This window comes from Haemaphysalis longicornis, unplaced genomic scaffold (assembly GCF_048455015.1).
Source record: "Haemaphysalis longicornis isolate Haplotype H1 unplaced genomic scaffold, Haemaphysalis longicornis Haplotype H1 scaffold_1, whole genome shotgun sequence".
Classification (NCBI taxonomy): domain Eukaryota; kingdom Metazoa; phylum Arthropoda; class Arachnida; order Ixodida; family Ixodidae; genus Haemaphysalis; species Haemaphysalis longicornis.
Genome location: NW_027526203.1, coordinates 445,676,656 through 445,698,099, shown reverse-complemented (window position 1 = coordinate 445,698,099; position 21,444 = coordinate 445,676,656). Strand labels below are relative to the sequence as shown.

At 48.0% G+C, this 21,444-nt stretch overlaps 1 protein-coding gene across 2 annotated transcripts; it reads left to right on the top strand.

The window, feature by feature from the left end:
• The first annotated feature begins 867 nt into the window (after positions 1–867).
• LOC144173168 (uncharacterized) lies at positions 868–4,371 on the top strand. Of its 2 annotated transcripts, none has more exons than XM_077701677.1 (3): positions 868–1,018; positions 2,272–2,292; positions 3,543–4,371. In XM_077701677.1, the coding sequence occupies exons 1-3, from the start codon at positions 961–963 to the stop codon at positions 4,151–4,153; spliced, it is 690 nt and encodes a 229-aa protein (XP_077557803.1). In that variant the 5' UTR covers positions 868–960; the 3' UTR covers positions 4,154–4,371. The 2 variants fall into 2 exon arrangements, with proteins under 2 accessions (XP_077557803.1, XP_077557812.1); XM_077701686.1 differs by having other exon boundaries at positions 899–1,018; positions 2,272–2,314.
• The last annotated feature ends 17,073 nt before the right edge of the window (positions 4,372–21,444 follow it).

Below are 21,444 nucleotides of genomic sequence, written 5' to 3'. Positions count from 1 at the left end.
AATTCTCCGCGCGCCTTACGGCATGCATCTTGCTTTGGAAGATTTAACCACGAATATGAATACGTCGAATAGCTCTTTTTTGGCTTTCTATGGCTGCACTAGCGTCAATAAATAAAGGCTTTTAGAGTATCGGCACTCTTTTCTCTCATTGTTATGTGCCGCCAGGATTTTCATTGGTCGGTCGGCACCACGTGATATTGGTTTACATGTGGGCGCAGCCATTTTGTTTCTGAGGGCATCTCCCCTCTCTCTCTCTCTGCTGCGCGGACGCTAGAGCGGCCGGTCGCACCCTGCCCGTCGAGAGATGGCAACACTGCAAGCCAAAAACAAAATGGCCCCTAGACGCTCCCGGGCGCACGAAGTGGCGGTACTCTTAAGCGTAGCTTATTTAGCGACGCTAGGCTGCGCCATACCCCAGAGAATGTAGTGAGGTGGCTGGGGCTCTGGCCGAATGATCCAGCCGAAAACGATTTAGAAAGAGTGACTGCAGTCGCTTAGAGAGGAGCGCCAGACCCCCCTTTCTTCCCTCCGGGCCACCACGAATACAAGCGAGTGTTACTTTCTGGTGAGAGCAGTGTTTCTTGGCAGCGGGTGCGACGGCATTCCCCTCGGGAAGTATGTGGCGAAAAGCTCGTCTTGTCGGCTACACCGTATTCGTCGCACTTCTTGGCTGTCTGCTTGACGGGAATGCTGCCTAACGAGGCTGCTGCCTTGGGTGCCGAAAAGGCGCTCGGCTGGTGGGTAGCCCTCCAGCCGCCATGCCTTCTTATCTTTGGACGTCTGCCACGATGGTCTCTGCACGAAGCACAATAGATCTCGCCGCTGGATGAAAGCACGCATTGCGCCGCGCCGACACCGGACGTCAACCTGAGCCTTCCTCCAGCCGCGGCCGGATGCCGCTTCTTTTCCATCTGGCGCCTCTCGGCAGTGCGCAGTGTGCTCCGTGCTCGGTGCGGCGGGATGAACGAATTCAACGTGCTCTGGATCTTCATAGCGTCTTGGACATTATTCGTGATACGTAAGCTTATTTGATTGTACTATGGACTTACCTGGTTACGAACTGTGGGACGCCAAGGAATTGCACGGAATTTGAAGTGTAAAATGATTTTGGGGAAAGAGGCGTTTTGCAGAGCAGAAGAGAACATGTCTTTTTTGAAAGGTTTGATAATCAATACAAGAGGGAAAAAAAACGAGATGTCTTTTTACGGCTTGCTCGGTTATATTTCACGTGCCTTATTCTTTGGCGTCTACTTGGAGCTGCGACGGTCCTGTCCTGCGCCTCATTGTTCGCGTTGAAGCGTAAAAGCCGGTGCCGCGTTAAATGGTTTATGACCAAAAGAATGGCCTGAAAATGCCTTGCGCAGCCGAACGAGGAATTTTTGTCAAGATTTCTATGGTTCGGACGTACGCGTGTGACGCAGGACCGCGGTTCGCTTTAAGCACAAGCCGCAGGAATACTGTTGGCGAATTGGCGAATTAAGTGATTAATGCAGTCTCTCTCTCTCTCTCTCTCTCTCTCTCTATATATATATATATATATATATATATATATATATATATATATATATATATATATATATATATATATATATATATATATATATATATATATATATATATATAGGCAGCAATAAAACAACTTGGAAGATAACAAGGTAGCAACCACGATTGTTGCCAACGTTTCAGCAAAGATACTTGCCTTCGGCCTGACGAAGGCAAGTCTCTTTGCTGAAACATTAGTATAAAGGCGGGGGGGGGGGGGCAAGGCGGGGTAGTACTGCGTAAGTTTTCACTGCGATCGTAGGTCACGTGTTACCTATTTCGAACCTTTAAAAGGTAGAAATTATTGCGGATTGGCCCAAAGCTGGCATAGTTACATGCAATCTCAAGGGAACCGCGTGTAAGAAGGCGCTGCAGCGATTACTTGGTGAGCAACGGCCACTATACCTGATCCCACTTTGACAACGTAAAGAAAATTCGAGCAACTTACATAAAAAAGAACTTCATGACGATTTTTTGTTATTTTTGTCTTCAAGGCACAAAGAATGAGTATTCTTCTTGGCATCCATTCACGAAACTCTTAACAGTATCATGCACTAAATGCGCTTTAAGGCGTAAAGAGCGGTGTATTCGTTGCGATATGTAGCTATAAAACAGGCAAGCATGTTATCGTGCAGTTCAATCTTATTGCTTCTCAATCCTTATAGTTCAGTCAAAATGAGTGTTTAACTAATACAACAATCACTTATTGGGTGCTTTGTTTCTTTTCAGAGATCGGGCAGCCCACCGGAGGTCCGTCATTGCCAACAAACCTGTAGTACATCATCCTACTTTGTTTTGAGCCATATACTTGTGGCTATGCTAGATAGAAGTGCTAAATTTTGTTTATGAAAGCTTTAATTCGAGAAGCCGAAGCAACCACCATCTCGTTTATATAGCTAAACTTCCGGTCCTCCTGTAGCCTTTAGGCTCTTTTACCTTACCTTTTCCGTAACTGGAAAATTATTTTTCATAGTTAATAGGATTATACTCGGGAACATCTTAAGAACGGCCATAGCTCATGTACGGTATCACTCCGCCGAAGCGACGGACCCGGATGTCAACGGGCGTGCACGTTTCGAAAGGAGACTTCTATGAATGCTTGATATCGTCTGCCTTTTCTCACGTAGGTTGTTTGTCGTCGCTGCAGTAGTTTATGAGCATATGAAGTCCAATAAATCACGAAAACGGCTCATTCCATGTTCAAAATATTCCTAGTAATGCACTACTTGCGCCTCGCGGAGTAACATCCGGCTTTGGTGACGAGGCACAGCGGCAACTTCCGTTGCCGTTCTTAAATTGTACCCGAGTATAGCTGCATTCAGAGAACTTTTCGTGCCTGATTATTTATTTCATCTCGCAAAATAGCGTACACAAACGGGGACAAGAAAGGAAAATACGGAAACACGCTTTCTTGTCCCCGCTTGTGCGCGCTATTTTGCGAGATGAATCAATTCCAACTAGGCCGGCTTGCCGTGATACTTATCTACTTCGTCTGAACGCTTTCTGGCATACGATCGCTTACAGCATGAGATGACTAGTAATTCCGAATTTAACTACCGAATCCATGGCACACACAGAAAAACGAATTCGATTATTATAATTGGTCTCGTGTCTTGTGTCTAATTGGCCGTGTGGCTAATTTTATTCTCATTTATTCACATGTCTGCCACGTTTCTGTTCATCACTCTAGTTTATCTTTTTTTTCAGGCTTTTTCCTTTCGCATGAAATGTAGTAGGTTAAGGGGGCGTGTCTAGCCAGACAATTCGATATAATCTGTTTCCGCCATGGTGCTCTTGCCCCTGGAATGCACCAAAACCCGAAAAAAAGCTTTCCTAAACCAAATTACTTATTGCAAATGTGTTTACCTAGGTGCGTCGACTTGCTTTTGACTTCAGTAGCTTAGGTTAGCTCTACTAACGCGCCGGGACAACTGAAATATTCATTGGCGCGTGACGCTACTCACGCGGAATAGAGCGGGTGGCATCCTTTTCCCTTGCAGATGTATATGTGCGGAACCCGAAGGACTCGAACTTCTATATGGACCGTATACTCCTGACGGACATGATAGCCCAGGTGCGCTTCCTCGACCTCGACCCTTTCCACTTGCCGTCGTTCGAGACGGACTTCAGGGACCGGATCCTGGGCATCCCGATCCAGGGCCACGCCAAGTTCGTGAACGGCACGCTGCGCGGCTTGTCGCGCGTGAACCGGTTCGGCGACTGCACGGCGCCTGGCTGGCTCAACGGCAACATCACGGTGACCTGCAACCTGCTCATCGACGACCTGGACATCGTGTACGACGCGCTCGTCAAGTTCGGCCCGGTGCCCGAGCTGCGCGTGCGCGCCGAGTCGCGCGTGGGGACCTGCTACGCGCACATGGAGGCCACTGCGGCGCCGGGAAAGGCGGCCGTGCTCCGCTCCTTCCAGATAACTGGCCTCGGCGACCTCGACACCAAGTGGACGGGGCTCGGGCCGCTCAACCCCTACCTGCGCACCATCAACGAGGGCTACCGCGCCAACATCGCAGGCGCCGTGTACAGCACTTTTTACAGCAGCTACAAGGTAGCCCTCGACCGGTCGCTCTCGAACGAGCCCATCCCCAAGCCCTGACGCCGCACCCCACGAGCGTCCCTAATGAGCAGCACTCAACACTCCTTCCGCCCCTCGTTAGACGCCTCCAAGTGCGCCTGCCACCCCCTGGCCAAACCATTGGGCCCGCCCCGATGAAGTGACCGGCCGAACACCCTGCTGGGACTCCAAAAGTGCCTCTCATGTCCCGAGTCCCCATGTTTATGCCATATGATACACAATAAAACGCATTTTCGTCGGTCTCAGTTTAATGGGGCTCATCTTTGCCTACATATTTTCACGGACACACTTGACACGAAGGCAGCAAGGTGACTCTTCGCGATCAGACATGCTCGAGTTGCAAGCTGCCCTCGCTTTGTTTCGAATTGATAACCAAAAGGCTAAATTAATTTAGCGGAGTATAAGAAACCTTCTTTAGTACGCAAAAGCTTCCTACGCTTCCGCGTGTGTTGAGGCCGCAGGCTATAGATCTCAGAATCAGCCGGGTATGCTGTTAGCATGCCTGTTTTATTCTCTGTCCATTCTCTGTCCATTATCCCCAACACCAGTACCCCCGTAATTACGGAACCCGTTCCGTTCTGGTCCGTTGTCACACCACGGATAGTGAACAGAATTGGCTTCCGGCGTCTTGGTGGGAGTGGATGTGCTGAGGCGACGAGTGTCACGCGCATCGGTACGTGTGTTTCGGCAAGGGCAGACACTCCCCTATTAAACACGTGTCTTTCCCTAACATTTCCCCAACGTTTTTAAACCTAACAGTCGCCTTCCTTCGCATTAAATTGGCCTTCATACAGTAAAGCAACCAAGGCCTCTGTGACTGTCTGTCTTCTGCATTATTAGTTGCAGTGGGTATTGAAAGGGAAAATGTGGCCATTACTAATAATTTAAAAAAAAGCATGGTCATGTGCATAAATGCCGTTTTTCATTGTATAATAACGAAAGGATTTACGGGGTATAAATGGGGAGGGGGATAAACATTTCGGGCACTTGGCTAAACGCCTGAGATGGACCAAGTTATTGTTTGTTTGGAATACTGAATAATGAAAGAAAGGAGATCGACCAGAAAAACCACCATGCTGAGCTTTTAGTTTTGCTGAGAACGTGTCTGTTACAAGCCACAAGTAGCTTGATTCGGTGGCTTTATACCAACCGGTGGCGAAACTGACGGACCTGAAATTACCGCTGTCTTGAAGGAGTACTGGCACGAAATTTTCGTGTTACGTTTTTTTTTTCGCTTATATGGGTGCCTACCAGCTTACTAATCATAGAATGGCACATTACACGGTCGAACGCAGCGTAATCAATAATTTACGGCGCCGTTTATTCGTGTCAGTTTCGGTTTCGACAAAACGAACGCCGCGCGGCCGCCATTAAAAAGGGCACCCGTTGCGTCCCCATTCTTGTCGCACTGCTGCCGGTCTGGACGCGTGCGCCCAACCCGCCGTAGTCTTCACCATCCCCACGCGCCTGGGCAGCATGGCGTCAGTCCCAAAACCATGACCTCTACACTTGGTGTAGCAGCGCGCTCCAACCGCAGCCAGCGCGTCGGCTACGTCACGGGAGCCCCAACGTCGGCAATTTGGGGCAAGGAGCAGATGATGTCATGCTGGCCCGCACTGGGCTTTCTCGTGCGGGCAAAGATTAACATGGAATTAAAATATGTTATACTGAACGGTTACTCTTGGAACTTGCTGGGAGATATCTCCTAATAAAAAGGAAGCATCTTACATAGTTCTTTCAGCTTTCAAATTTCGTGTCACTGCTCCTTTAAGTTCTAGTTAGGGTTTAACCGATCCTTCGCATGTGCGGCGGAGTAGCGATTGGCGGTGAGATGTTTGAGTGGTGCCCCCTGGCTTTGGCGTCGGTTTAGGGACTCGCGCCGCTGTCGTCAGCTACACTCGCGCCGCTGTCGTCCGCTTGTGAGGGTCAGCAGTGCCTGTGCTGGCCCTCCGCCCGCTTTGATGGTTTAGTGCATTAAAAAGCTTATTTCCAATAATTCAGTTATTTTGCCAGCTTCTGATACTTCTAAATAATTTAAAGCTGTGTAGAGTACAGGCTTGCAACACATGAGGACAGAGAGAACAACTTTCTTCAGAGCATCGGTCAGAGAGTCGTGTGTAACTCGCCCTTTCTATCTTCAGTGCGAGGTTCAGTGAGGTTCAGTGCTCAGAGCTCCTCGATAGCTATTCAAAGTGCGTAGACTTCCATAAAGTATTTCTGAGATGCTCTTATGAAGACTCAACAGACTAATGCTACGCTCCAAGCAGCGGACCCATACTCATGCACTGCACAGCGGGAAATAAAACGGCTGTCTTCTATTTCTCTCGTTGTTCTTGCCTTGGATTGGATGAATATTTTTTTCTGGGCCCAACGCATTAATTTTTCCGCACCATCTTATTAGGAGGCTTGGGAATGTTTTGGAGGCTCACAAAGATCGTGTGGATATTTTCTTTAAGCTGTAAGGCATACGTACCTTCTTCACAAACTGGCTTTCGTTATAGGGACCGGGCGGCCGTTGCATGGCACCACCGTCGCTTCAGCGAACCGAGCCGCCCGTGGCGAACCGCTCGTCAGTGGAATGCCAGTGGTGGTCAGCGCAGCATTGTTATGCATGGCTTTCTGTCGTTCTGCTGCGGTGCGGCTTGCAAAGCGTAGATAGTCACAAGGACTTCTTTCAGATCTGTATATCTTGAAAGTAGAGGCGGCCTTTACGAGGCATGCCATGTGTGTGATTTACGCCCATACTCGGTAATTATAAATTACATACTCGGTAATTATAAGCAGACGACGCTCAATGCGTCAAGCTCGAAGTCAAGCTGGAAGTGCAAGCCCGTTCCTTCGGGCAAATTTTTCATGCCTGTGTGCAGTTTGGTGTTACGAAGAATATACTGCCGCTAAATGCTCGTGTAAAGCCGGTGTGCAGCTTATCCAAGAATGCTGCGGCGCTGGCTTTTACCAGTTGATGACGAAACGACGTCGTGCACAAGCGAAAGACAAAGTTCGGGGGTGCCTCCAAAGATTTACCCCAAAACAAAACATCCGATAAACGACGCTATGTGCCTCCATTAATTACGGTAGAGATGTGTTTAATTTTACAGAAATATGTTTATCACAGCCATCGGGAATCGTTTACAGAATAAATACCGCATTGCTTAAGTGAAAAAGCATTGCTTTACAAGACTTGCAATGGTTGCTGGCTAGTTGGTTAATGGTTTTTGAAAAGAAAATTTCTCTGTGGGTGAGGGACGAGAGACAGGAGGGTGCCAAAAACTTGCCCTCAGTTTTACAATTGAATGCTGCGAATGATCGCGTTTTACCACAAGCTGCCACCTACGCTTGAAAAATCGTGCAGTCCTCCGTTTAACGACGATGATTGTTTATCGCAAAGCTTTCTCTTGAGGGTTTCCTTGGTTGTCTTCTGGATTTTAACTTTGACTAGTTGAAGTTTGAATTTGACCAGCACGCAGTTTGGTCTTTTCATCGCAGCGTCTTTGACTTTGACCCTTCCCCATACTGTTCCGGACGAACAAAACTTCGCGTTCAACCATCGTCGTCGTTAGACGACGATGGTTTCTTTACAAGCCATTACACGATTTTTTTAGGTACTCAGCAAACAATACTTAAGCATTAAAAACCGCAGGCTGGCGTTAACACTGTCACATTGCTTAGCTATCGATGCCAGCCTTTATTCGAGGTGGGTGGTGAAATGGGAACGGGGGGGGGGGGGGGGGGGGTTGAGTGGTTGAATAAGTTTGACTCTTGATAAAATGACCACCAAACGTGGGAGTTCCGCTTCGACTCTCAGGTTCCTATGCTGTACCTCAGGGCCATAGCTGGCATTTTTTTTTCGGGGGAAGGGGTTGAGTTATGGGTAGGGCTGAGTTTTGCCGAAAGGAACAGTCAGTCCCGCGTACGCGCTCCCTAGAAAAAATTTCGGAGTGGGTTTGAACCCCCATAACCCCCCTCTGGCTACATCTCTGCTGTCACTCACCAAAACCGAAGGCACAAAGCTCATGGTTACAGAAAGAAAGTGTAAACTGCCGCGACGTTTCCACGGCCACACGGTAATCGATCTCGTACGTAAGTGCTTTTCTTTTCAAATCACACGTATCGAGGTATCCTAGCGTTAAGGTTGGCGTAAAAACGGTAGTAATTGAAACAAGTGAAGATAATTTAATGTGGTAGAAATGAATACTAATATTAATAGTTTTATTCCTACTAAGATCGCGCGGAGCCAGGCGCAGAGCGTTGCAAAAAGCGCTCATGTCAACGTAGCCCATTCCCAACCTCAGAAACGTCGAATTAGTTTACGTAGCCGTTAGTGCATTTAACAAGAAATGAATACTAATAATGGTAGTTTTATTCATACTCAGATCGTTTGGAGCCAAGCGTATATCGCTTCAAAAAGCGCTCATGTCATTGTAGCCCATACCCAACTTTAGAGAGAGAGGGAGAGAAATGACTTTTATTTACATAGTGGATTAGGGCGCGGTGTGCGCAACTTTGAGGGTTGCGACGACTTCAGCCGCTCGAGTCACGAGCTCCTTCTGGAGCTGGGGGTCCGGGCGGCCCAAGGCCTTTTGGTGTTGGACCGTGGCCCTTTCACCGCAGCGGCGGCAGAGGGGGGATGGGTACAGGGAGGGGTGGATAGGATGCAGGACGGCTCTGCAGGGCAGGGAGAGTACTCTGTTTGCAGTTGACGCCAGAGGCGTTATACCTCTAGAGTGAGGGATAAGTGGGCAGGGGGACTTAAGCTTGCGGCGGGAGAGGCGGTAAAGCTGCGTGACCTCTCTGAAGGTCAGGAGACTATCCCTGGTTGATCTGGCTCCATGGGGGGTAGAGTCCACATCGTATGCCCGGGTGACAAGTGCTCGGGCTGCCGTGTGGGCCGTCTCTATACCTCCAATGCCTGTGTGAGCCGGGATCCAATGGAGTTCGACCGTTTGGGATGGCGAATTTAGACAGAAAAGTTTGTGTGCCTGGGCCGAAATGAGACCTTTGGCGAAGTTTTGAACGGCCGTTTTCGAATCGGAGAATATAATTTCCAGGGTGGGCCTTTGTGTTAATGCCAGCGCGATTGCCGCCTCTTCTGCTACATGCGGGTGTCGGGTACGGAGGGTGAGGGTAGCAAGAGGAGGAGATGACGAGGAGTGAATGAGGGCGATAGCGAACGCCTCTTTATGGGGATATTTTGCAGCGTCCACATAAAGGGTAGCTCTGGAAGGAGGAAATTTTCTAGCTAATGACATGGCTCGATGCGTCCGCCTTTCGGCTTACGTAGCCGTTTACGTAGCCGTTATTGCATCTAACACCCAAGACATCTGTCTAGACATCGTTTCACCGCACATATCCGCTCATAACACCCCCAAAACATTCAAAGCACCGAAACAAACACGAAAAAAACAACAACGGGAGTTTGCGTAGTCCACAGCACCGGCTCATTCCACTGACGAGGGGAGCGCCGAGTGGTGGCGCCACTCGTCCAGCTGCCCGTTCCCTATGGCTGCGTGCAACAAGGTGCATATCCGCAGCTTGCGCAGCGTCGCCCGTGCTCGTGCTCACCGCCAATAGGCTATGAGCGCTTCCTGTATTGGCAGACCTCCTTACATAGTAACTTTATGCAGGGGCGCCGCTGAAAGCCCTTCAGCAGCACGTTTCGAAAGCACTGCGGGCCGCTCCATCCGGCTTTTAATTGCCTCTGTATGCAGCTATCGGCCGTGTGCACAGCTTCCATTTCCCGTTTTATATAGGTTCTAGATTAATATTTGAGGTGGGGGAAGTGGCGGCGTTCCCAAAGAATATGTGATTTACTGCAGGGCAGACATTTTTACAGCGAAGCTGTTTATGGCTACGGTTCCGTGGATTTTTCGTGTCCGTCAACAAATATCGGGCGTCAAAAACGCTTTGCGCTGAAGCCATCTTCATCGCGAATGTTGAGCAGTAAACGACTCTAACCCTGGTATTCTGAGTTCCTCCTCCGCTCAAGCCTCCAATGGAGGAGATCCTTCAAATAGATTTCCCCATGCAATAGCCTTATGGAATCCTCCACTCAGGAAGTGGAGGGAGCAAATACAGCGGAGGAATGACTCAGAATACGGCCCTAATTCCCGTTTTATCAACACTTTCCCAAGAACAGGCGGCTAAGATGACGACATCGTTACTCGAGGTTTTATTTACTTGACAGTATTGCGTGATTTTTGTAAGTTTCCTTGTTTTTTGCTCTAAAGCATCAGTGTTCCCATATTTGACGATGCAGAGCCAGAGCGGACATCTAACTTTTCAAAGTTTGTGATGATTACAGAAAAAGTACACCGTTGACTATCAGATAATTTTTGACTTCATAACTGGAGCGTGATTTTCTACGGCGCTTATTACGAGCAAGCAATAGTTACGCCTGTAGCATATACGCGTTGCGAGGCTAAACCAACCTGCAACAGTCCCGGTACGTACACTATATCCAATTATCACTCCTAAACGAGGTGACAATATATCGTACTCGCCTCTCGGGCCATTGGTGGCGATTGTCGCTACACTAATATGGACGGCCAAAAAATACACCGAAGCGCGTCCCCGAACCTCTGACGATCGAGAACATGAGCCCGATCTCGCTCACGTCCTGCGTGGGAAATGTCATGGAACGCATGGTTCTCAGAAGACTTCAAGCACACCTGGACGAGACGAGGCAGATGCCAGCGACCATGTATGGATTCCGCCAGCACCTGAGCACCCAAGGCGTCCTGATACAGTCACACGAACTAGGGATCAAGCGAGCAACGAGGCACGCGCCCCGGGGGATACTGGCTCTGGACCTCAAGGGGGCCTTCGACAACGTGTCCCACGCCAGCGTGCTCGAGAACCTGCGCAAGACGGGGTGTGGCCGCAAGAACTACGGCTACATTAAAGACTAAAAGTTCGGTGTTTCAGGAAAAAGTTCGTAAGTTCGGTGTTGCAGGGAAAAAACACAAAGAAAATGCGGAGCGCTCGTGAGCGCGTGCCCCGCGGCGACTGCCGAGCGTTCCCGGCACGCGCAGTGGTGTTAGCAAAAAAAGAAAAAAAAATGAAATTCCAGCGCCCTCGTGAAGCTTTACCGCGCATGTAAAGCTTGGCATCTGAAACACGACGATATCGAGGCATATGACGATGACTACTACTAGCACAGTGCAAAGCAACGACGGAACATGTACATAAACAATTTCAAACTTGTAGAAATGTGTGGTGATGTGTCCTTTAGTGCTCACGTTTAAAGAAATGCCGCAGCTTCGCTATGGTTCAAGCCTTGCGCGACTTTGTGCAAGCTTCGCCAGTTGAGCTGCTGGATGTCCACAATGCTGCGGATGACTTTGCATCCACCACTCGCTGCGACGAAGACGACGACCTCTTCGATGCAAACGACGACGATTACTAGCACGCCAACTATGCAAATAAACAATGGTACTAAAACTTAACTATGTCCCCGGCGATGCTCACCTACAGCAGCTCCGCCATCAAAGTCTAGCGCGTAAGTGCAACCTTCTCTTTAGTTTTTTTTTTTCAGAGTGCAGCCCACCAGTTTTAGTGGCCGCTGTAAATGTTCCGCGTCACCTGTGAAAGCGTTGCTAATTCATTTCCTGGTTAATTTCAACTCAGGCATTTATGCTCAAAGCTATGCAATGGCAGTGGCTTGTCGGTAATCCGTGATTGGTTAACAATGACACACAGAGGGGCCAAGACGAAGGCGACAGGACAACTCAAGCGAGCGCTGATATCGAAGTGAGTTCTGTTTGGATTATCCATTGATTAAATACACGCACTATAACGGAAAACACCGTTCGACAAAACATTACGAGTCATCCCAGTCCGTGAAGGTGAATGACCAGCGAAGTTGTATAAAATACACACCATGCGCAAAGGTACACAATGTACACGTATTTTTTTTTCTACTCATTTGGTAATGACAGTGACTCTGGTTTTGGAATAATAAAACTTGCAAGGACTAGAGTTTTATTCTAGCAGACAAACATGGGGCTCTCCATTTACAACCCGCCGCGGTGGCTCAGTGCTTAAGGCGTTGTGCTGCTGAGCACGAGGACGCGGGTTCGATTCCCGGCCGCGACGGCCGCTTATCTATGGGGGCGAAAAGTGAAAACGCCCATGTGTTCGAGATTTCGGCGCACGTTAAAGATCTCAAGGTGGTCAAAATTAATCCGGAGCGCTCCACTACGGCGCTCCTCATCGCCTGTGAAGTGTCGGCGCGTTAATCCTCACAATCAAGCATTCAATGAAATCTCTCCATTTACATCCCGTAGAAGCCCATGTGTTGCGATTTCACAGTTTGTACAACTGCGCGATGAACTAACTAATAATTAGAAGTAACCAAAACGCGGAGTAATAATAAAGAAGTAAAGTCATCTTAGCAGCTAATTTTTCTAGAGTTGTTTTTCGAAAAGTTTTGATAAAACGGAAGTTACAGCTGTTTCCTCCTCAGCATTCGCGAAAATCTTCTGTGGCTAGACGTTTTAGCCTCCCAGACTTGAAGGACGCGAAAAATCCACGGCAACCTAGCCATAAACGGCGTAGCTGAAAAGGATTGAATGAGGACAAGTAAAAGAGACGGGGCGTAGGACAAAAGCTTCAACAAGTGCGTTAAAATACATTGTTGAAAACTCGCGGAAGAACGTGCACATCACATGCACCGAACAGTACCGTAGACAATGCCAATCTAAGCGAGCTCTTGCTCATGCCCCTAAAACAGACTGCAAGCCTATACAGTGAGCTCATTCCCTCCCTCTCAGTTGTAGGTACCGCAGTGGTTTGCGGCTGCTTTAATTAGAATGTCCCGCAGAGGCGATGTCCCTGCATTTGCTCGGAGCACTTTGTTGCCACGCTCGCCTAATCTGTCATTCACACAATCCGTGCCCCTAATTAACTCGCACGCGGAATCACTGCTGCCTCTTCAAAGAAAGGCAGGGTAACCATTGTGTCAGCTCGGAGATAGATTTCGTGTCGAGCAACAGGGGCGCTTACATGAGATAGGCAATGGCTGGTGTGCGCACGTGATGCGAAGCTTTCCACATCAGTGTGTACTTTTGTTGAGTCTTTCGTTCTGTGCCATCTGCATTTCACCTGTCCTCTTTCGATTGTTCGTGTCCCATGGCGCTGATTGTTCCAGCAGTGGACGTAATCTAGCCCCAGTATGTTCGGAATGAAACTCCGTTCACTCGTGGGCGTATTTCTTCAGTCTTCGGCTCCGTCGGTCATTCCCTTCGCTCATAAATTGGGACCAAACGTGCAACAGATCATGGAGTCCTCGCCACTGTTAGAGAGCAGTGACCTCGGGCTCCATGAGGATGTTTTGGTGGGCTAATATTTATATGTGTATCCAGAGCGGCCGTAAAGTGGCGTCACCCAAGCCGCCTGTTATAGCTTAACTTTTAACATCGAAGCTGTTTAGAAGATCGTAATTTTTCCTGTTCGCAGTCAAAAATACCAAGAAATTGCCTAGTGCGCGCACGCGAGCTTGCGCACGTGAGCGCAAGCCTCGTGGCGACCGCCGGACAGTGAACAAAAGAAATAAAACGCCTACCGCTTAGAAATTTGACCAAGGAAGATTGTACAAGGTTGGGGCAACCGCCCGGAAGTTAAAAAAAAACCAAGAAAATTCCGAGCGTTGATGTGTGCGTGGCTCACGAAAACCACCCAGCATCCGCTGCGCCCGTTTGTCAAGCCAAGCATACTCACTTAGGGAGATTGGCCGAGATTTCGGCAACCACCCCGCACTTTGAAAAAAAAAAAAAAAACACAGGAAAATGTCGCGCACTCGTGTGTGCGTGCCTCGCGGCGAACGCCCAGCGACCCCCGGCGCACGCTAGTGAAGCCAAGCATACCCACTTAGGGAGATTGGCGAAGATTGACCAAAAAAAGAAACTCGAGCGTTCGCCGTAATCACGGCAACACCATGCTCGGAACGACAAAGACACGTCGTAGCGTACGCCCCTTCAACGTCCAGTGATTATCACTTCCCCCCAAAAAACGAAGGAAGCTCACACTTATGGCAACAATGATGTAGTAAATGTCGTTGCGGCAACGAAGAAGAAGCAAATCGGCTGCAATCGTGGACTTAACCATCGTGATGGTCGTGAAGGTTGCGTACAGCTTCGCTAATTTGAAGTCTTACGCGTTAGTGTGAGCTTCCTTAATTTTTTTACGTAATTTTGTTTATTTTGAGAATTGTGCCTCAGATGAGCATCACCAATAGTAAAAAAAATGAAGTTTTAACTGGCGCTGCCCGTAACTATCATGCAATGCTGTTCGAGATGCCGCTAGGGTAGCGGAGGCTGCAAGTGAGCTAAAACTCTCGAAGCAAGTTCCTTTCCACTGCCAAGAATAGCTAAGGTGTATTATGAAACTTCCATAAGCACGTGAGCATTAAAAAAGCAGCCTTGCTTGTCCTCCCCTGGTTAAGGTTCTGAACGACTGTCCAGCTCCAGCAGCGAAACTCAGCGTCGGCTGGGTGGAACGGGCGGAGAACGCAGTAAGCTCCAACGGAGCCTGAAATGAAGAACCGACCACGTGCTCTCTCTCCCTCTCTTTTTAAAAATAAAGTGTACTCTCTCTCTCTTTTTCCTACGAGCCACAGTCATGGGCGCAACGGAGCAGGCCTTCTCTCGTGCAGCGCTCGGAAGTTATGTAATCAGAAGCACGTCACTCCGGAGCGAAATCAGTCCGGGCAGTTACCTATAATTTGCGTATGAAAAACTAATATCGTGCATTTTATTGTTGCTGGAAAAAATAAATGGTCCTTATGTCGGCTGTCTGCTTATATTAAGGTCATTTCTGTAATTGTGGTTTCTTAAATGACCACGCAGGTACTTAGAAACGACACACCTAGAGTTAAAAAATTTGAGGGATCCGGTATGATACTAGCCACAAACTTCTGAGTACGTGGACTGCTGCAGTCGACATTACGTTCCGTGCTGATAGGGGTCCCAAAGATTGTTGTGTGACTGAAGTGACGCATCGTATCTAGGATTGTCCCTAACTACACGTAACTGACAAATGTTGCCGTACGGTAGAGAGGTTGATTGTCCATCTGAAATGGCCCCCTTTAATACTGCACCGCGCCTCTGTTTTTAATTCAAACGTGAAGAGATGCCCCATCTCTGCACGTTTTTTAGCACAATTATATTTACAATATTATATAGCACAATTAAACAATTATAGCACAAGTATCCTCACATATCGCCGGCCTTAAATTTACGCGCATAAAAATATTGGCTGCGTATATGCTCCTTTTGTTGCAAATGTCGACAACAGACGACAGTCTTTTCGATATTTGCCAAGAAATCACCTCCCTTTGCTTTCTCGCTCACGTCTCATGCTGTCCCTCTTCCTTCGCGCTCCTCCCAAGGTAAACACGTTAGAGGTTTGCTCAAGACAATTTAAATTTATTGCGTTCTCCAGCTACAGGTCGGGTTCCTCGATGCCAGCGCTGCCGTACGGTGGAGACACGTACGCGTGAATCGAGGCGGCCAATTTCAACGTTTATAGAAGCACGTTGCCCTACTCCAAGTGCGTTCCAAGAAGAACGTGTAACCTATCTAGTGAAACCTTTCGTTGCTGTTGCCGTATGATTGCTCAAATGCCGCCAGGAGTGCGGGCAACACCAGGCGACGGTTTTCTGCAGTAGATGGAGAATAACATTTGCTATCGCAAAAAACCAAGCATCCATGAATTTTTTAATAAAGAAACACTGCAAATATCACATGTATTGATATTCTGCCTTATGTTTGTGTAATGTCTTGTTCTTGTTCAACAATGTTGACAAGTATGAACACTGACACCGGACTTAGACGTTTAGATTTGGCTGTGAGTATATAAGACTATTGCGCAGACTTTGTTTCACTTTGGCCAGGTGGCTGAATCGAGTCACAGAAAGACAGACAGACAGACAGACAGACAGACGTACAGACAGACCAAAATTTCTGGGGTTAAGTCGTCTTAAAAACCTCTCACGGGAGCGACCTCACCTTGTAGCACCGCGTGCGGCACCACTACCCCGCGTAACGACGCACGTGAGAAATGCATGCGGTACCGCGTTCATAGAAAATTTCTTCAGGGTCTAGCTAGCTCAGTGGCTGTGAAAACAATCGTGGCATAAATACCTAATCAAACAAACCACTAAACACCCCAAAAGAGGAGGCGTATATTTCAACATGTTGTTGCACGACGCGTGAACGATATAGTTGGTAGCTTAGGTGTTATACTTTGGAGCCCTGCCCTCTTCAGCCAGTCATGATATATGGGGGACACGTCGTTTCAACATCTGCACTTTTCCAGCATGGTAAGCAACCCCAACAGAAAGAAAAGTAGAAGCATGAAGTTGGTGGAGCTAAATTTGCAAGCCTCCCAACAATTTCACTGCGAAATTATGAGCATGTATTGGAGATATTATACTCTATTTGAACATTTTGTGAAGTGCAGGATGGCCGCGCACGAGACTACCGACTAACCAATGAGGATTTCTGCGGAGAAGGAGCGGGCAACATGGGACCGCTGCAGACAAAAACGGGGAGTAGGATCAGGTTGAAACACACTAAGCCACAGGGAAATTCCGCGTGGCGCACTGAAATAACGGGACGGAGACGCAGAGGGATGCAAAAGAATGTTGGCAAGTCGGGGCGTCATTCTGAGGAGTTTGGCTGGAGAGCTTCGCCCCATCATTTCATCTGCCTAAAGTAGAGAGCTTTGTAGGGTGGGAGAAATCGTTCTTATAAAATGCGGAATTCAATACGAAACTAAGCGCTGGTTTCTCTGGTATACCTGCACGTCTCTTGTTGTCGCCTTTCACTAAGGACGTTACCAATTCTGGGCTTAAAGTTCTCGAGTTTATCTATTTGCAGGGTAGTCATTTCAATACAGATAAATTGATATCCTGAGGTTGAAACCATTCGCTATGGGTGGCTGGGGATTTATCGGGTCGAGAATACTAGATACCATATTTTTGCTGACTAATCTTGAAATACATTTGACTGCACGGCCTGAGGTGTAGAGCTACAGGTCACCCACGGAAAATTTTATGGGCGTAATTTGTGTCCATTGTGTTTCAAGTGACGATAACATGAGAGCTTTTGCGATAACGTTGTGCGTGAAGAAGAAGGCATATGACTGCGAGTGATATCTCTGTTTTTCCATATCCGCATGAAATCCCCCTGCAGTGCATAGAAAGCCAGCGAGCAACCAAGCAAGCGAATTTTTACGAGGGGCCCGGCCGATGGCTTCCAGCGATTGCTTGCAGAGGGGCAACAAGACGGGGGCTGGTGCCCGTAAAACTCCTGCGAAGGGTGTTAAGTTAGTGGCGGACGCTGGGGTTATGGGCGTCTGTCAAAGTGTTGCCCTCATGTGCGTCTAGAGCGACGCAACGAGGATTGTTTTTTAAAGACGATAGTCTTTCTTGGGCTACTTAAACCCATAGAAATTTTGGTCTGTCTGTATGTCGGTATGTCTGTCTGTCTGTCTGTCCGTCTGTCTGTCTGTGACTCGATTCAGCCACCCGGCCAAAGTAAAACAATGCCTGCGCAATAGTCTTATATAGTCACAGCTAAATGTGCCCGTCTAATTCCGGTGTAATGTTCATAGTTGTCAATATTGTTGAAGAAGAACAAGACATTACGCATATATAAGACTACAAATTAATACATAAGTGATATTTGCAGCGTTCCTTTATGAAAAATCGTTCATGTTTGATTTTGGCGAGATTAAATACTTCATCAACTGAAGAAAAAATATATGGCTTCAGGCGGCATTTGAAGAAATCAAGTGGCAACAGTTACGAAATGTTCCACTAGATAGATTACACGTTCTGCTTGGAACGCACGTGGACTAGGGAGACGCGGTTCTATAAACGTGGAAGTAGGGCGCCTCGATTCACGCGCGTCTTCGCCGTACGCCAGCGTTGGCATCGAGACACCCGGTTTGGAGCAGTGGAACGCGGGAAATTTAAAATGATTTAAGCAAACCTTTGGCGTCTTTACCTTGGGAGGAGCGCGACGCAAGAGGAACAACATGAGAGGTGAGCGGGAAAGCGAAGGGAGGCATTTACTTGGCAAAAGTCGATAAAGACTATCGTCTTTTGACGACATTTGCAACAAAAGGAGCAGATACGCGGCAATTTTTACAGTGCTCAGTGTATTTTCAGCTGTTCACTGTCTTCTGTAAACTTTCTGTGGGCAGCCCCAAGATTCCCCAGTTCAGTGAGGGTCGCGCAATGTTAAGACGTTTTCAGTCAGTTGGTATGGATGGTAAACACATGAAGAAAACAGACGTAGCGCCAAGCGCTTCAAGCTTTGCGGGAATCCGTTCTTTTGAACGTTTTCTGGATGAATTGATGACCGGATCTCGTGGAAATCTGATGCGGAATTTAGTCAAGTGTAAATGCCAGGAAGGATTGCGTGTACGACATATATTCGAGGGGAGGAGTGTCATGTGTGGCGAGGAAGTGGCACGTGCAAATCAAGCAGTGAAAAGCGGCAAGTCCCATGGATCAAGTGGGTCCGACATAAACAAAGCAAAGCTCCGCCGGCGGCGTGTGCACATCAAAGTCGATCTCATCCAAAGCCATCAGTGATTGTTTGCTATTCGCGGTAAGGAGAATGATCAATGGATACTTCCTGGCGATTATGAAATATCACTGAAGCGAAATATTACATGGAGAACGCTAACAACCCGTAAGAGAACTCTACACTCGACGGTTTATGTAAGTAGCACTCTCAGCCGATGCCCCAGAGTTGTTGCTATTGTCTCGTACCCCAAATCCCAACCCTGCCTATGAGCAGTGGGCGGAGCAGCTGACCAGTTCCGACCTCTCGGGCCAGCGCCGACTGGTGGAACGGGCGCGGACAGCCAGCCAGCCCTAAGGCATCTTGGAATAAGGACGCCTCTCACTGGGTGGAGGCCATAAGAACATCCTCTTGCTCACCAGCATATTTAATGTTTCTCTCTCTCTAGATATCCACAGAGTAGCATACACCCGCGCTGCAGTATTGTCCAACGCTTCATAAGCTTACTGAATGCTGAGGCATGCACCCAGCAATAAACCGATCAGTCTGGGAATTACTTCAAGCGCAAGCACAAGGTGGGTCGGCGACAAGAAATCTGTGCCACTATTATGCATGCTGTATGCCGACTCCAAGGCTTACCGGAGTGTTACACGTCCCCAGAGTAGCCACATATCCGCTATGGGGAACTTAACGACGCTTTCAAACAGCAATGTATGCTGCCTTCGCTAGATACTCCGTGGTTGGCGCAGCCAAAACACGCCTGTCGATTTTTTTCTGTTTATTTCTTGTTGATTTTCCTGTGACAGTCATTCCGCGCTTGCAGAATCCCCGCAAAAGCAGACATAATAAACGGGACTCCAAGGTTACTGGGAACGTTGGCAGTTTTCGCATAGCCACATTTAGAGATCTGCTCAAACAGGTGCAGATTGGTGGTGAAGGTACAAAACGACAGTTGCACAGGCAATGCATTGACAGCATCGAACGGGCGTGCCCCAACGTTGTATGTTTTTGTTACAAGATTTAATAGAACGAAAGGTCTGCGGCCAGCGGGAAAGAGAGGGGAAGAAGGTAAGAGGGAGTTCAGTCCTCATGGAGGTCGTCTTGAAAAAGCATCTTTTCATAATCGCCTAGACTACGGCTAAACTGCCTGTACTAGGCCGCTTTTGGTGGCATGAATAATAATGTAGTAGACGGTATCAATGTATTCTGTGGTGTAATGGTAGGAAGGCGGTAAGGTACGAAAGCGAGGAAATTTGGGGCAGTGCCAAGGTGGTTGAGACTGGCTGTGATGGGGTGGTGACAGAAGGGGGAAAGAATTTTAAGTTGTATGATGCCTCCACACAGGAGAAGGAGGAGAAACTTTGTAGTTTCATTCCCTCCTGTGTTCGAACAAATTTTGTTCAGCCCAGCAAGCAACGCTTACGAAAGACCAGGCACTGGCCTAACACTAAAGCAATTCTTAGACCACCCACGTTGACCGCCGCTGACAGGCTCAAACTAAAGGTCCGTTCGGTCCTTTGGCCACGCATCGCAGCGGACTATACGTCTTCGAACACAGCATGACGTCTCCGGAGCAACCTCGTGGGCTGCTGGTTGTATGCGCCTGAAACGAATTATCAAGACAAGAGGGGAAAAAGAGTCAACGCTGTTTTTCCCTGGAGTCATTATTCTTTCAACTTTTCCTTGTGAAATAGTAATTTATTTGTGACCCCATTGCCTACGCTGAAAAGAGTGCACTCACTTATTTGTGCGAACGTCGCTTCTGTTGGCGCGTCTTGGCCCTTCTTCGGTCTGTCTTGTTAGATACGTAAATTATCCCAGGCGTTAATTTTCAACGCTACCGGTGCAGCGAGTGAACCGGGTCGTCTCGAAAAGCCACTTTACCGCTGCTTCCCGATAACAGATGGCCTCGCACCACTGCGCCGAAGTGAACGAGAAGCTGACACTTTCTTATGAAGCGTCGCCCGCTGCAGGTCATTTGTCACTTTCGTGGCGCAGTGAGCTTTTTTTTTTCTTCTTTTTTTTAGTTTCAAACAATTACACGTGTCAGGTCAGGACACGACCGAGAAGCTAGCGCTTTCTCGTACCAGCAATCGTGGGGTGGCGGACTCTCTAAATGGACACATTTACACGACAAAGCTCGAGATTTAGCTTCTAAGGCAATCCTTTGATTCATTTTCAGCGAATGGGGGGCTTAGCGCAAAAAAAAAAGCGAGGACTGTACTGGCAGACGAGACTAGCGCCTGTCTCGTCTGCCACCGTCCTCATGTGTTTTTTTTTTTTTTTTTTTTTTGCGCTAAGCCCCCATTCAGTATGTACCAACTAGCCCAACAGCACGTTGTATTGCAGTTTCAGTGCAATGTAATGGAATGGACAACAGCGCAAGGCGTGCATGCGCGCTGTTGTCACAGCGGATATTCTATTTTTACTCTAATCGCATTCTGGGCCTCGTCATTCTACGAATTCACACATTTTGGCGGCCCTGTTTGGCCGTTTTGGGGCGCCATAATGAAGGCCATCTGCTTCGGTTTCTTGGAGTGTACTTGGCGAAGGTATTTTATTAAATCCTTAGAAAAGTTTAACTAAGCATCACTGTCGAAAAGAAACAAAATAAAACTAAAGTAACTCAATTCATTTTGCCACTAATACCAACATTTGGCTATAAAAACTCACAATCAATACAAGCGCCGTAGAATGCTTACGCGTAGTAGACAATTCTCTAAATTTCTGCACATTTTAATCCCTAGCATTCTTTGCCGAGTACCCCCACAGCTACGA

Bases quoted from the DNA above. Each gene is read 5' to 3' on its own strand.
- LOC144173168 (XM_077701677.1), top strand. From the start codon at position 961: ATGAACGAATTCAACGTGCTCTGGATCTTCATAGCGTCTTGGACATTA. The intron at 1,019-2,271 runs GTAAGCTTATTT...GTTTCTTTTCAG, and splicing joins TTGGACATTATTCGTGATAC to AGATCGGGCAGCCCACCGGA. The intron at 2,293-3,542 runs GTCCGTCATTGC...TTTCCCTTGCAG, and splicing joins GATCGGGCAGCCCACCGGAG to ATGTATATGTGCGGAACCCG.